This window comes from Molothrus ater, chromosome 1 (assembly GCF_012460135.2).
Source record: "Molothrus ater isolate BHLD 08-10-18 breed brown headed cowbird chromosome 1, BPBGC_Mater_1.1, whole genome shotgun sequence".
Lineage (NCBI taxonomy): Eukaryota > Metazoa > Chordata > Aves > Passeriformes > Icteridae > Molothrus > Molothrus ater.
In genome coordinates, this window is record NC_050478.2 from 128648739 (window position 1) to 128662794 (window position 14056).

At 39.2% G+C, this 14056-nt stretch overlaps 2 protein-coding genes across 3 annotated transcripts in view; both read right to left on the minus strand.

The window, feature by feature from the left end:
* FZD6 (frizzled class receptor 6) overlaps positions 1-14056 on the minus strand; it is a 67383-nt gene that overhangs the window by 37960 nt on the left and 15367 nt on the right. The gene's annotated exons all lie outside the window — the stretch shown is intronic.
* BAALC (BAALC binder of MAP3K1 and KLF4) overlaps positions 1-14056 on the minus strand; it is a 32789-nt gene that overhangs the window by 3145 nt on the left and 15588 nt on the right. The window contains exons 2-3 of one of the 2 annotated variants that reach the window (XM_036406416.2): positions 11649-11818; positions 3137-6570 (exon numbers count right to left, since the gene is read on the minus strand). In XM_036406416.2, coding sequence (XP_036262309.1) covers positions 6466-6570; positions 11649-11818 — 275 coding nt within the window. In that variant the 3' untranslated portion in view covers positions 3137-6465. Of the gene's footprint in view, positions 1-3136; positions 6571-11648; positions 11819-14056 lie in introns of those variants that run through there. The other variant, XR_004982568.2, reaches the window with a different exon arrangement.

Here is a 14056-nt window from a genome sequence, read left to right on the forward strand (position 1 = left end):
ACTACACATGTCAAAAAAGTGGTCACCTGGAGTTGCTCCAGCAAATCTCCAACAGGTTCTTGAGAGCACAGAAATATATCTGAGTGGCACTGCCTCTTCAAGTATGTGGGATAAACCCCACATGAATTTGAAGAGAAACAGTTCCAAAGAACTGAGCAGATATAAGTGAGGGTATACTAAGCTAATCATAAATTTGCAACTGAAGATGTCCTGGAGCAGCACAGTTTTATTGCAGAGGGAACTGGTTGTTTTCTTCCTGTGTGTTCACCAGAGGTGGACTTGCACATGTACCACGTGTGCACAGATGGTCTGGGACTAGGATCCAGGAGCAGATATTGAAGCTAAGAGATTTGGCAGCATAAATTCACCCTGTGATAAAAATGCATCTGTAACATGAAATACCAGCAAGAGCTTATTAGACAGAAGTTAAAAATACCTATATGGTGAAGGCATAAGAAATTATTTCTCACCATGGATGCAAGTAATCAATACACTGTGAGAAAAGACAGCATGCAGACAGATGAGCAGCAATGATGACACCAATTTTGTGCTGGAAAAAAAAATAAATATATATACCAGTATATATTCTGGAAGTTATTCTGTTATACTTGTTAATTACTCCTCTAAATTGTCAAAAGATATCAGGCACAGACCAGGGACAGAAAATCCTTATCAGGTATGAAATCCCAGCTAGAGCAGGAATAGGTATAAAGTGTTGGCTTCCACCATGATTTTAAACATGTTAGTTCATCTGAAAGATGGTTTTGAGTCAGAAATACGGATAATGAATATCATTTGCATAGGAGACTGTACATGTACATTAATATTGCACTCCCTACATCCCAACAGTTCCCAGAGGTGATGATACTGCTTGGGTGGGGTTGTGGCTGTTCAGTGAGTTAATGAGAATTAATTTTGTCCCTGTGCTTGGCAGTTGTGCTCATGAGCTTTAGTTTTCAGACCCACGTCTGAATTGGTAAAATTATGCTCTCAATAATATAATCATGTGTCTAATAATGTGCTGCAAAAAATATGTCATATTAATAATAAAGAGGAAAATAATAAAGTGGAAAAAATCTTCTAGGAGGGAACTAATTTGAGGGCAAAGGAAATGCAACTGCACTGCAGAAGGGCTGGTTTAGGGACCTGCACAGGCCACATCACCCAATGTTTTAGGTTCAAATCAGTCCTTGAGTCAGGCAAACTGAACATAAAGCCACTTAACAAGTGTGACCTGGAAAGTTCTCCCCCCTTACATGAACAACCCCAATATTTAATTTCCTGGTAAAACCAGATGAACATGACTAATTTCATGCCTTTTGTATCTGACAGCTCTTCATAGCTGATAAAGAATAGGCTGCTGCTTAGCTATGGTGCCTTTTCTTAAGCTGCTTTTTGACTGTGAGCAAACTGTTTTTTCTATCCATGCAGTAATACCCCAGACACGTTTCCCTGTATCCAAACATGTGGGTGTTTTGCGGAGGTTAATGGAAATTAAATTAAAGCTGAATAATACTAATTATAATGCTAAAGTGTCAAGCAAAGCTAATGAATACAACTGGCAGCATAGCTCAGTCTTGCCCTGTGACACCACTCTCTCTCTCTCTTTCTCCCTCAATCCCATTTTTTTTCCTAAGCAGGGACCCACAGCAACCTAAAGCTACTTGTTTTATACAGTCTTGAATGGACAGATACACAGCAGCATCCCACTTTTTGCACTCAGGACTTAAATGACATTCAGTCCTCCAGAAATGAATGAAAAGCTATTATGTTCTCCCTTTTTTCTTCTTGCTTATGAACATCCTAGTTCTACCATTAGGATTTCAGTATTTCCTAGATTTTAGTGTTTGCTGAGATTTTCTGTGCAAGGAGCTGTTGCAAATAAACTTGGATTTTATCTTGATTAAGTGACATATGTCAACAAATGTAATTTCTGGTGGACCACCTCACTTTTTATCTTATATTAATGACCCAACTTTGCCATTAGTTTACCAAAGGGCAGAAGAATGACTTTAAACTATGGATAGTATGCACAGGCTAGCTGAAAAATAAAAAATTGAAAATCAGAAGGAAATATTTGAAAACTAGAGGGTGGTAACAGGGCAGAATGAGATCTTGCATCCCTGCATCTTACAGTACACCTTATTTCTTGCTAGCACCCTTTCCACATGCCTCACAGAGACAGTCTGGAAAGCAGGCACCTGAGAAGGCATTGGTGCAATGAGGGATGCTTGGCCTGAGGACAATGAAAGTTTAGTCTTTCAAAACTAAACAGTGTATTGAGTTCAAAGGCTCCACTTGCAAGGTACTGTCTGATCCCAGATTTTGAAGCATCCTGTTTGTAGGGTTCCCATGGGCTGTTACATGCCTGAGTCTGGACTACAGCTTCCTTGTGTCCCTAAATCCTTCATTTTTGGCACATCTGAAAGCCATTCCTTTGATACTATTCTTCCTTTTCCACAGGAAAAAAACCAGTTGTTGTGTCAGCATCCTGGCCAGGAATCAAAGAGAACAAGCAACTTGTCAGGCAACACCAAGGGCACAGACAATTAGGATGGGGAGAATATTTCAGCAATAGCCTTTCTGCTAGTAAGGAAAAATATAATGAAAATTTCATGCAATTTTGGAAAAAAATAAGAAGCATCATCTGTAAAAGTTATGAGTTTATTTCTATGGCAGAAGTCAAACAACACCACAGCTACTTTTCCATCCTGTGCTCTCCAGTTCAGGCAGGAAAGAGAGCTTTTTTAGCTAGGTATTCTAGTTGCCTCATAGCTGCATCATGGCATCTTAGTAGACAAAGTGTCTCAGATTCCCACTGTCTTCCACTTTAGCCATGACAGCAACCACAAACTCTCCCATTTCTAATTACACAGGTACAACTGGTATTTTGACCTCATAATCCCTCTTCGGCAAATACACCGATTTCTTATTGGAATATATATATTTTGCCTTCTTTCATATGAACAAACAGTCCATGAGCCACAACCTGAGGACATCAGATACAGAAATATTCTGATTCCATGAATAGCAGGTGTGCCATTCATTACACCTTTGCCCTCTTTGATCTCAGCTTTAAAAGCTAACCCAACGACAAACGCAGAAAAGTGAAATAAGTGGAGTAATAAACAGACACTTTAAAAATGTTCTCTATTTTTATTTTCAAATTTAAGGTCAATCTTCATTAATTTGTAGAGAGTACAAAAATGTTCCCGTTAGTCTAGTTTGAATCTAGATGTATTTGTAAATAAAACTAAGCCTGCTTTTTCAAATACCATTTCTGTGCACAAATGATATATCTCATTCTTTTCATAAAGCATGTAAAACAAATTTCAGTTCAAACATTAAAATATTTTACACTTGGGCATCAGAATTACAAACAGAAATTAAAGGTTCTCAAAAAAATGTGCCTGAAGTGCAGAAGTACACACTAAAGACATTACAACATACACATGCAGAGGCATGCACAAATAAATATGTATATGAGCATACTAGGAAGATCAAAACTACCTGTGTCCTGTTTTTTATGAAATCTCAGTAAGTCTACTAACAAGAATGCATGTTTAATGCAGTACTCATATATTGCTTACACAATAATTATAGTTTCCTATTTATGTCAGTAGAAAATCATTTCAGTCACACATTAAAATTGTGTGTCTTCCTTCAGTGTCCTACAGTGATGCTGAAATGAAGAAATATATTAAGGAATCGTAAGGGAGAAGATGAAGGAATAGTGCAAGATAAAGCTGTACTGAGAAGATTAATTTGCCTCATGATGAATTGGTAACTGTAAATCCTCTCTCTTCTTTAGACAATATCCTCTTGATTTTGAATGATTCCATTTGTCACATAGTGAAAGAAAATATATCAAGATATATAGGAAAATTCTATGTATTTATGTATTTATTGTGTTGGAATTGTGGAAATGTGACAAAGTTCCTTTCTGTTTAAAATCTGAACTTAGATAAATCACAAGAACTCACCATCTGTTGGCAAATCCCTCCAGCAAAAAGTGTGTTGTTTCAGTGTACCTGTAGAAATCTTCACGTGCAGCCAAGGGACATCAAATAAACTATGTGGCAATAATGCCTTTTTGGGGAAAATTACATTTAAATAGTCCTGACATATAAGACAGAGATGCCCACAGGTCCTTCATCTGAAAGTTCATGTCTTTTAACATGGTTATTTTATTTGATGTCTTTGAGCCATTTATATTTGAAAGATGATACTCAAAGAACAGACCCTGTAAATAAGACTCCTCATTTCTAGGAAGGCCACCTGGAGTGAAAATGTCCAGATGATTCTTTGGGCTTTCTTCTTCCACTAAAACTAACATGGGAATCCATTATGAGGACTTTAAATTGTCTGAAGTAGTATAGACTAGATTCTGTCACTCTAATTATACAGAGTGGGGTATTATTTTATAAATTGGTTGTTTCTACTTGTGGTTATCTCTAGTCGAAGGAAAGTAAACATAAGTATATCCCAATCTGTGTACAGAAGCAAGATCTACATATCCACAACATGCTCTTAGTTTTGTTAAGGTCATTGGAAGCTTGCACATCAAACACTAAGAAGCCACCTAGGACATAATGTAATTTCTTTTCAGTTACTAATGCCTAATGATAAGAACAGTAATGTATTACATGGGGAGTGTGGATAAAATTGCTTGTTACTAAACATGGCTTTTACCACAGAAGTTGGATCCAATCTTTGAATGTCATAAGGTTAAGTTTCAGGATATAAACAGATTCAGGGGATCTTGGAGTAGCTCAGGAACATTATCATGAGCAGTGCAGGGCAGGCAGCATCCAGCACACTGCAGCTGCTGCCCTGATGGGGGATGTGGTCAGCATGAGCAAGGTCTGTGCTGTTGCCCAGATAATTGTGTACCAAGGCCATCTCCTGCAAGCCATCCTGTCCCAGCTCATGCTGGGAATACAAGGCTCAAGAGCTGCCTCCCTGATGGCTGCTGCCATGAGCCAGGGCAGCTTCATGTGCCATGCAGCTCATGGCCTTCCTTCTGTGGTGTGACCCGAGCTGTGTGACACATCTGCTCAGCACATCATCACTAAATAATTTCTTAGCTAATAAATACTCTCACTGCCAGGACTCCTTTGTTCTTGCATCTACTCACTCTGATGTGGTATCCACCCAAGGCCACAATCTCTGGAACAGCTTCTTACACAACCAACCTTCCATTTAGCCTTCCTTCAAAATCCTGTTTATCCTTAAACACATCAGGATCATTAATCACTTTCTGTAGCTTTCTTGTATCATATAAGTTTATACTGCACTCTCTCTGCCAGCAAATCCTTTTAGAATATGCTATGGTATACAAAATTCTGGCTCTAACTCTGGATTCCAGTTTGCCTTTTTGTTGGAGTAATTAATAAACAATTCCTATTGCATAGACTTGTTGTACAACAAGGAAAGTAACTCACACACCTAAGCAGCAAGCTATTAAAATGATCCTAATACAGAATAAACTAGGGTTCCATTCACAATTCTATTCTTTTATGCTTGTTTGAACAGTTAAATGGCCCTTTAAGGATACTAATATACATCCATATATATATATATATATATATGTATATGTATGTATATTATAGATATATGGATATATGTCTGAAGAAAGAAAGTTAACTTTTTGAACTGACATTAGAATATGACTTTAAAAATTGTGGTTATTTTCTTGTAATGTTAATGGTAACTTTTTTCCTAGTCAGACTGGGCTTCAACATAATCAAAGGGGCATTTATAAAACAACCAAGTAGCCACAACTCTACTTACTAGTTGAGACTAGGACCTTCAAGTAAGGCTGATCAATATGAAAGTTACTATTTTTAAGACCAAAATTATGTCAATACAAACAATAAATTAAAACTAAGTAATTGAACATTTAATATAGAAAAACATTACTGTATGACTTAAATATATATAACCTATATATATAATTGAAAAGAGATTTTGTGGAAGACTAGACTTTAGTCTCACTTTCTTCAGATGTCTGGGTTTGTGTTTTAAAATATGTGAGTGCTTTAAATGAACTCTGGGTTTCAAAACAACTTTATGATTAAAAATTCAGATTCATTTGTTCATTTCCTGGTTTTAATTGTGATGAGCTGTACCCCTTATTATCCAGCCTCATCTTAATAGCAATGTGGAACAGGACATACACAAGGGATAACATGGAAGTTGGTAAAAACCAAATATAATGAATTTCTGTGTATGTCTGTGCAGTGCCACTGCTTTAGACAAATGACTATGTCTGTCTTTAGACAAACACTGTAATGTCTACAGTGCTTGCAGCTGGTTTCCACAAGACCTGCTTCTGGAGGCACTCAGTAGCAGCTGCCTGCTGTATTCAACCTGGAACACCTAGAGATCTTCATGTCTTCAGTGACTGACATTTAAAGTGCAGCGAAGCTTTGTTAAGTCCATCCTCTTCTGCAATTTTCTTCATTAATTGGCACAATTCTTTGTTTTTCTCCTGTCACTTTGTCTGATGCTTTTTGTAACATTAATGGCAACTTCTTGTGTGGACGTTTTCTGTGTGTCCCATTTACTCTGTGAGAGTTTTAAACAGTACAGTGAGTTCCACAAGGACAACAGAGTCACTGATGATTAACCCCTAATTTACAAAAACAGTTCTATGTAATTAACAGAATGTCTCCAGCATCCTTCATACAGCACTGTGGTGCAGAGCAACTGTCTCATTCAGCGTGGACACAAGCTTTTATCTGCTGCAAAGACAGCGGATATCAGTAGGCTTTGGATCAACATTCTTGCCTATAATTATCATCTCTGCATGTGTGTACTGTAAAGGCAGAGCAAATAAATCTGGTTTCAGTCCAGAAGTGAAAATTAGAGGTTCCTTTTCATGTCGCTGTGAATAGTGCATCACTAGCCTGAGCTTGAATTTTCTGTACTTGATTTTATGTTTCTGATGTGAAAATATAGTTTTAAATTAACACTTCTGCCTGCTTACAAAATCCAAGCACAATGTATACCTTTCAGAGATTCATCAGTTTATTTTCAATATTCAAAAAAGTCAGTCTGTCTGAGGCATGCAAGTGCATCCCTAATTTAAATTTGTACTTTTCCATCTCCCAGACTGCTTGTTGCCATAAACAATGCACCATAATGCACAGAAAACTGGACAGGTCTAATAAAGTGTACCCAGATCTGGGCTGATAGAGACACACAGCTGGGTTGGGTGGGTTTGATTATTGCATTGCCAGTGTTCCACGAGACTATTTGTCAGTGTAAGGAATGTTAGGTAAATTAGGCATTATTTACGTGGTAAGAGTGCCAGGTAAAATAATATCTGATAAAGTTCAGCCATTGACATAAGGGAAAAGTTCATATATATCACAGGGAAACACCTGGAGTTAATTTGTTGCTGTGTATTATTTCACATTTCTGCAGCCTGAATACACCATCTCCTTTGCTATTTGCTCCCCCTGTGCCACTGCTCATGCAAGTCCTTGCCAAAAACTACAATGAGAATCAAACCAGATTATTGTCAGTCAGGGACATAATCTGGATACCACCTTTTCTTTGGAGGGATATCTGACCAACCTGTTACCTTCACTGGTATTAGCACTCCTTTCTTTATTACCGTCATCATCATCATCTTTTACTTCTAAATTGTTTTGACATTACAGTCATGAGAGGATAATAAAATTTCTGAGTCAGTCGGTGTCAAACCTTTTCTCCTTCAACAGCACAAGCTGTACCCTGTCATACCCAGGTATCAAGGGATAAGGCAGATGGCTGCTTTAGAGCTTGATGCAGGAGAAAGTGAAAAACAGAGGGGTGACATGATTTATCCCCTGCTAGCCCACAGGCCAATGGCACAACCCAAGCCTTGCAAGGGCACTATGTGCTGCATTGCCCTGTATCCCATAGCATGTCGAGACAAAAGAAAAACTCTAGGCATCTAAACTTAAGTTGTTCACATTATATGCTCACCTTATTGTTCCCTAAAAGTGGAAAAACAGAGATGCAGAATGGCAGACCAGAGCTGGAGCCTAAATTAGCTACTACACTTTCTCTCTAGGCATATATATTTCTTTTTTTACTAAAAGATGTTCAAACAACTTCTTATGTACCTGCATTGGATGTGGAGAATGATGTAAATGCTTTAGTTATTATCAGAAATTGTTTTGCACTGAGCTGCAACAGCAGAGATACATGTTACTGAATGTATCTCAGCTAGAAAATGCAGGAGGGTATCTTCAAAGTCATGGGGCCTCAGGACAGGAACCCACACTTCACTGATTAGTACCATTACAGTCAACATTCACATGATTAATATGTTGTGGGAATCTGCCCATACTTCCTGCTAAGTGCAATACAGAAGTAATTTTCCATTCAATTACAAAATTAGACAATTTTGTCTAACAGTGGGACAGGTGCACAGTGTAATTATAAATTGTGACCAAGTCTTTTTCAAATTGGATTGATAATTATGTAGTTCTGTTTGACCATATCCAACCTCACCAATTAAGATTTCTCTGTGGGCTAGTGGCTAGGACAAGCATTTGGGCTTTTCATTTACAGAAATCCCATGGCTCTAGATGTCATGCTGCTGTGGAATGTGCCCCTGTCCACCTGAAGGTGCAGTATCTCATGAAAAGATACAGCAGTATCTGATGAAAAGATACAGTATCTTTTATGTCACCTGGGAATACCTTTGTACTATAGCAATACAAAAGACAATAATACAGTGGAGCTATAAAATAAATAGACATGTACTGATGTGTTGTGTGTTGGCAAATGCAAGGTGAAGTTCAATCCAAATTTCCTTTTTCATTTGCTCAGACCCCTTGGTTTAAGGATGTGACTCTCAAGATGGGACAGCTTCTGATGGGGTGGGTGTAGCTGTTCTGCCACACACTGTGCTGAGGCACTTTCTGTGGAAAAATGTCAAAAGACTCAGCAAGGAGGAGTGTGCACACTGGCAGTAATTCAACAAACTGTGCACACCTGAGGAGCAGGGACACCAGGGGAGCTTGTTCATGTCTGAGAGAGGCAAGAAACAAAGGATGGAATTGCACAGAGGTGTTGCAGTCATTCTCTGTTTAAAACAAAACATCTAACAGGACTTAGGCTGAGGGAATGACCAAAATGGTGACCAAAAGCTGAAATTTGCCTGAACTTGAAAACACATCTTCCTTTTCATGCCCCATGTAGTATGCTAGCAAAGTAAAACCTGTACAATCTTTACATGTATATAAAGTTACTCAAACTCCATTTAAGTGTGAAATTATGTCAACTGAAACTTTTTCCCCCCATCCTTGAAGAGAACAATATAAATATGATTTAACAGGGGAGGGAGGTCAGAGGAGGCTCTTCCTTTGTGTCCTGGGATGCTCAACAGTTCCCCATGGGAACTCCTGTCAGGTAAGCTTTATTCCAATAGTAAGTAATACTATTGCTTATGCATTCTGATGTCAGTGCATTTATCAACAGCAGTTTGTGGACCTTACTCTGTCCAAGAGGCAAGAAATTGCCCTATTTGTGAATGCGGAGTCCTACTGAGTTTGCCCAGACTTACAGTGCAATGCATGTCAGTTCTGCATCAGAGATTGCACTCCTGACCAGAATTACTGTGCCACCACTCTGTGCCTCTGGCACCTCCCCAGACTCAGAGTGCCAGAGTGCTTACTCTGAAATATTGTCTGTGAAGGTCTCCCAGGATGTCAGACAGGCAGATAATACTGAGTGAGGAAGGGAAGGCCCCCAGGCCCACTACATCTGCAGACAACACAGAAAGCAAGGGGGGGGTCTGCCTTCCCTAATTTTTTATGTGACAGAAGAATTGGTGTAGCCAGCAGGACTGCCATGGATAAACAGTTACAGAAGTATGAACGTGCTCCTTCCCAGGCAGGAAAGAAATGGGCCCAAAAATTCTGAAAAGACGAAGCAATTATTTGTGCAGTATTGGAGGCTCACTTATCTTACATGCAAAAGGGAATCAAAGAGTCCTTCCCTCAAATATATTATATATAGAACATGCTGCTTTGAAATCAGAAAATGGAGTATTAAAGTCATCACTGGCTTTTGAGAGGGAAATAAAAGAAAGATTGGAAACCTAATAACAAGCTTAAAGATAATTTTAAAGTTCTGTTCGCTTCAACAGAGCATAGGGAAAGACAATTATTGTAGAAATTAGGTAGGAAAAAACCATAGCAGTGTGAAACAAAATCTGAGAGAGGAAATAGAGGACAGGAAAACAACTGAATTGTTACTATCTTTGGAAACTGAGCAGCTGCACAAACAGTTGCAGAAAGAAAAGGGGATAAAGCAAAAACTGGAAGAAAAGGTAAAAATTATGTTTAAGAGGGCTGCCAATACAGCCAGCATTGTACAGATAAGAAAAACAATGTATCCCTTGGAGAATGGTGAAAAAGCTGAGGGGATAGTGGCCACTCACCATTGTCTGCAGGAGACTGAATGCCAATATTACACCTTTAACTACTGCTGTGCCAAATTTTGTGGAACTGTAATGCAAATTCAGGGAGCATCCTATTCACAGAGGGTAAAACTCGATGTAAAAGATGTTATTTATGAGTCCACTCTGGGAATACCTCAAGGCTCAATTCATGCTCACCCAGAAGGAAGTGCAGCGTACCTTTGACAGATTCCCACAGGGATGTAAACTTTCACCCATGACTGCACATTCTGTGATTGCCAAAACTTTACAGTCCCCCTCTCCCCAGATGTGAAATTCTATGATATTGTAGCAAGAGGAGACTCCCCTGAAAAAGTAGGGGAAGCAGCAACAGCAGCATGGCAAACACTTCTCAAAGTAGAAACTGAGATTCCCCCAGAAATGCCAAGGACCATGTAAAAGACTTTGTCTGCTACATCTGCAGATAACCCAGAAGACAAGGAAGTCTTCCTTCCCCTAATTTTTAGCTAACACCTTCTCATATGAGAAACCAAGGAAGCAGTAAACCAGCCATAGATTTTGGCTTTCTTTATTCTGCAGCAGCTCAGCAGCTGCTGTGCAAACAGGGCAGCAAGTGGAAGGAAGGCTGTAGGAGGCAGGTGGGTGGGTAGGCAGCTGTGGCAGGAGAAGGCTGGACTTTGGTACAGCCCCAAAGTCTTGTCCTTACAATGTATGCAATGTACACAACACATAAGTGAGGGGGAAAAGGGGGGAGGATCTGATCCAAAGCCTACTGAAGTTATTGAAAAGACACCCATTGACTTTTTCAAGCTTCATGTCCAGCTTTGGATGAGCCAGGGTTCATGCAGTGCACATATTTTAAGCAGAACAGCAGTTAAGGGAAAACATGTTCCTTTTCAGATAATTAATCTAAGTAGTGTATATGATACATGCCACAACTGGCCTGAGTTGGAAAGAAATGAGCATTGGGGCTTTTTTTTACTGTAGCAAGTGTGTGTTACACTGATTGACAAATAAAACATCAATTCTGTGGCTGTTCAGGCATGAAGCATTGCCAGAGGTGCTCAGCTCAATCATGCCATGCCTGTAGTGCAGCCTGGCACCATTTTCTCATGTCTCAAGACATTGAATACAGTTTCACTGCAAAGAGAAAGGCTGTCACAAAAGTAACTTAGATCTGGTTGAAGCTAGTGCTGGGCAATAGGGACCATAATTATACTCATACCTCAGTGGTCCTGAAGCCATTCTGTCTCTGTGTTGTAGCTCCCATGCTGTGGGCTATGGGGTTTGCACACTGAGAGCCACAGTTGCTCCTCTTCTCAGCATTCAGCATTCCAGCTGTGGCTGATGCTGTAGGTACACCTGTGTGAGCCAATTTCCCATCCTCCAGAAGACCTAGCAGGGACACATGGAATTGGGCAGTTAATACTGAGGAGCAATTTGAGCTGGCTCTGCCGTGCCTCTATTTTGTCTCATTTTGAGGTGGTGTCAGTGATGCAAGGTGTGGTACAGTACCCCAGTGAGAGCAGTCTGCCTCCCTGTGGCATCTTCATCCTCGCATTTGACATCATTTGGCCTTTTTCCTATGGTCCACTGGTCTGGGAAACATTGGCTCAGGAAATCTTGGGAAAACAGTCAATGAGTGCAGCATGCCAGTGGATTTTTATCACCTGCAGGTCTCCACTGACTTCTCTACACACACACCTCCTTGCATGAGCAAGAGTTGAACTTAAGATCCAGAGAAGGCCCCCTTAAATCTGTTTCAGTTCTGGGAAATGAAGGAGTTAGATGTGAGCATGACAGATGAGACCAATATGGATGAAAGGTTGCTCTATGCATGGCCTTGCCTTGAATGTTCTTTTCATTTGAAGTTAAGAAATTTAGAAAAAAATTATTTCATGTTGTTTTGCCTATCAGCAATCAAATAAATGAGTAATTTGCTTTCTGCTCTAGCTGTGTGGATACACATGAATTGTATGATATGATATTGGACAGCATAGATCAATTTTCCTATCTTACTGCATTAACAAAAATCAGTTGTCATTTATGGTGGGTGCAGAGCACTCAATATCTGGTTGCAACAATGGGTCAGAAATCCAAATACAGGGGGTAAGTGGGAAGCATGACTGTTGCTCTCAGTTGAGTTTTGGTCAAAGCTTATTTATTAAGAGATTTTCGTTAAAAGAGAAACAAAGAAGGCAAATTTACTAACTGATAATGCAGGTATCAAATCTAGAAAAATTAGGAGTCACAGACACTAAATGAGAAAAAAGTATGTGGAAAAACAATGACAAGCCATGGCTGTATAAAGTTACATTGTGTCATCAAAACCTTCTACATTAATCAGGTAGGAATTCAAGTGCTGTGTTAAAGATATTAAAAATGAAGCAAAGTCGTGAATTCTTTTTCAGGAATCTGTAAGAAAAGATGATTTTTCAGTAGAAAGCAACATTTGTCAGTATTAGCTAGCAAAGGCAATGACTGAATTCAACAAAGTTTCACCCAAATATTCAAAGCCTTGGTCTTGAAAATATATAAAATTTTGTGAATAAAAGGTCTTTAAGTTTTCTTCTGACTCAAGCCATTCTATGATTCTGTGAGGTAATGTCTGACTACAAACTAGTCACTGCATTTCCCTGAGCAGTCAGAAGATGGAGGCAGAGTATTCCAAAGACACTTTAAGACTTTGTAGTGGTGGTAACTAATAATGCTGTCACGTAGGTTTTGATAGAAAAAAATTGAACTGAAAGTTGAAAATATTATAATTTATTTTTTAAAAAAATACTTCTGTCTTTGGAAACTGCCTTTTCTGCTAGATATAAAAACTGATGTCGTTCTTGTGCCCAAGTTTAGATGCAACTTCAGTAAGGCAACAGTAAACTTCACCTCTCCTACATCTCCCAGAATTCTCCTCCTAGTTGTGTTTTAGGTCTTACCTCTCCCTATCACTCCACAGGACCAGAGGAGAGGCAAACAAAGCCTTGGTGCAGAGCAGTGAGTGGCACAGGCTGATGTTGCAGACAAAAGCAGCTGTCAGGAAGGGAGGTGGAGAGGCAGTGAGCCACGTGTGAGTCAGAGCTCCAGCCAGGAGCTCACTGCTTCACCTTGCAGTGGAGCTCTGAGGATGAGCTTGAGCACAGCTTTCAACAGGAAAACTGCACAGGAATTACACACTAATTCCATTAATTGAGTCTTTGACATTTCAAACTTCCAAATGATGAGTTTTTCCTTCTGTGGAGTCATCCTATGAAATTACTTTCCACCATGTATCTCTTTGGCCATCTGGTCTCTGACTAAATTATCTGGTGAAACATCTGTCAGCTAAAAAGCCATTTTGTTATTAAGTCCAATTGTTCATTTATCAGATTGTGTTGCATCTTTTGGTCTTGCACAGAAAACTTTTTCTTACATTAATCCATTTTCAGAGGCAGATGGAAAATCTCAATCCTGAAAATGTGTATCTGTATCATTTTTTTTGTCTCTGTTAGTTTGCAGCCTGAGCATACTTGCTGCATCCTGTGTTGCAGGGGTGTGACTTTTTTTGCAATACTTATCAAATATAAACCAAGGATACTGAGCCTTCTACTATCACTACTATAAGTTTTATATGGATGACCTAGTGGCCACCAATAC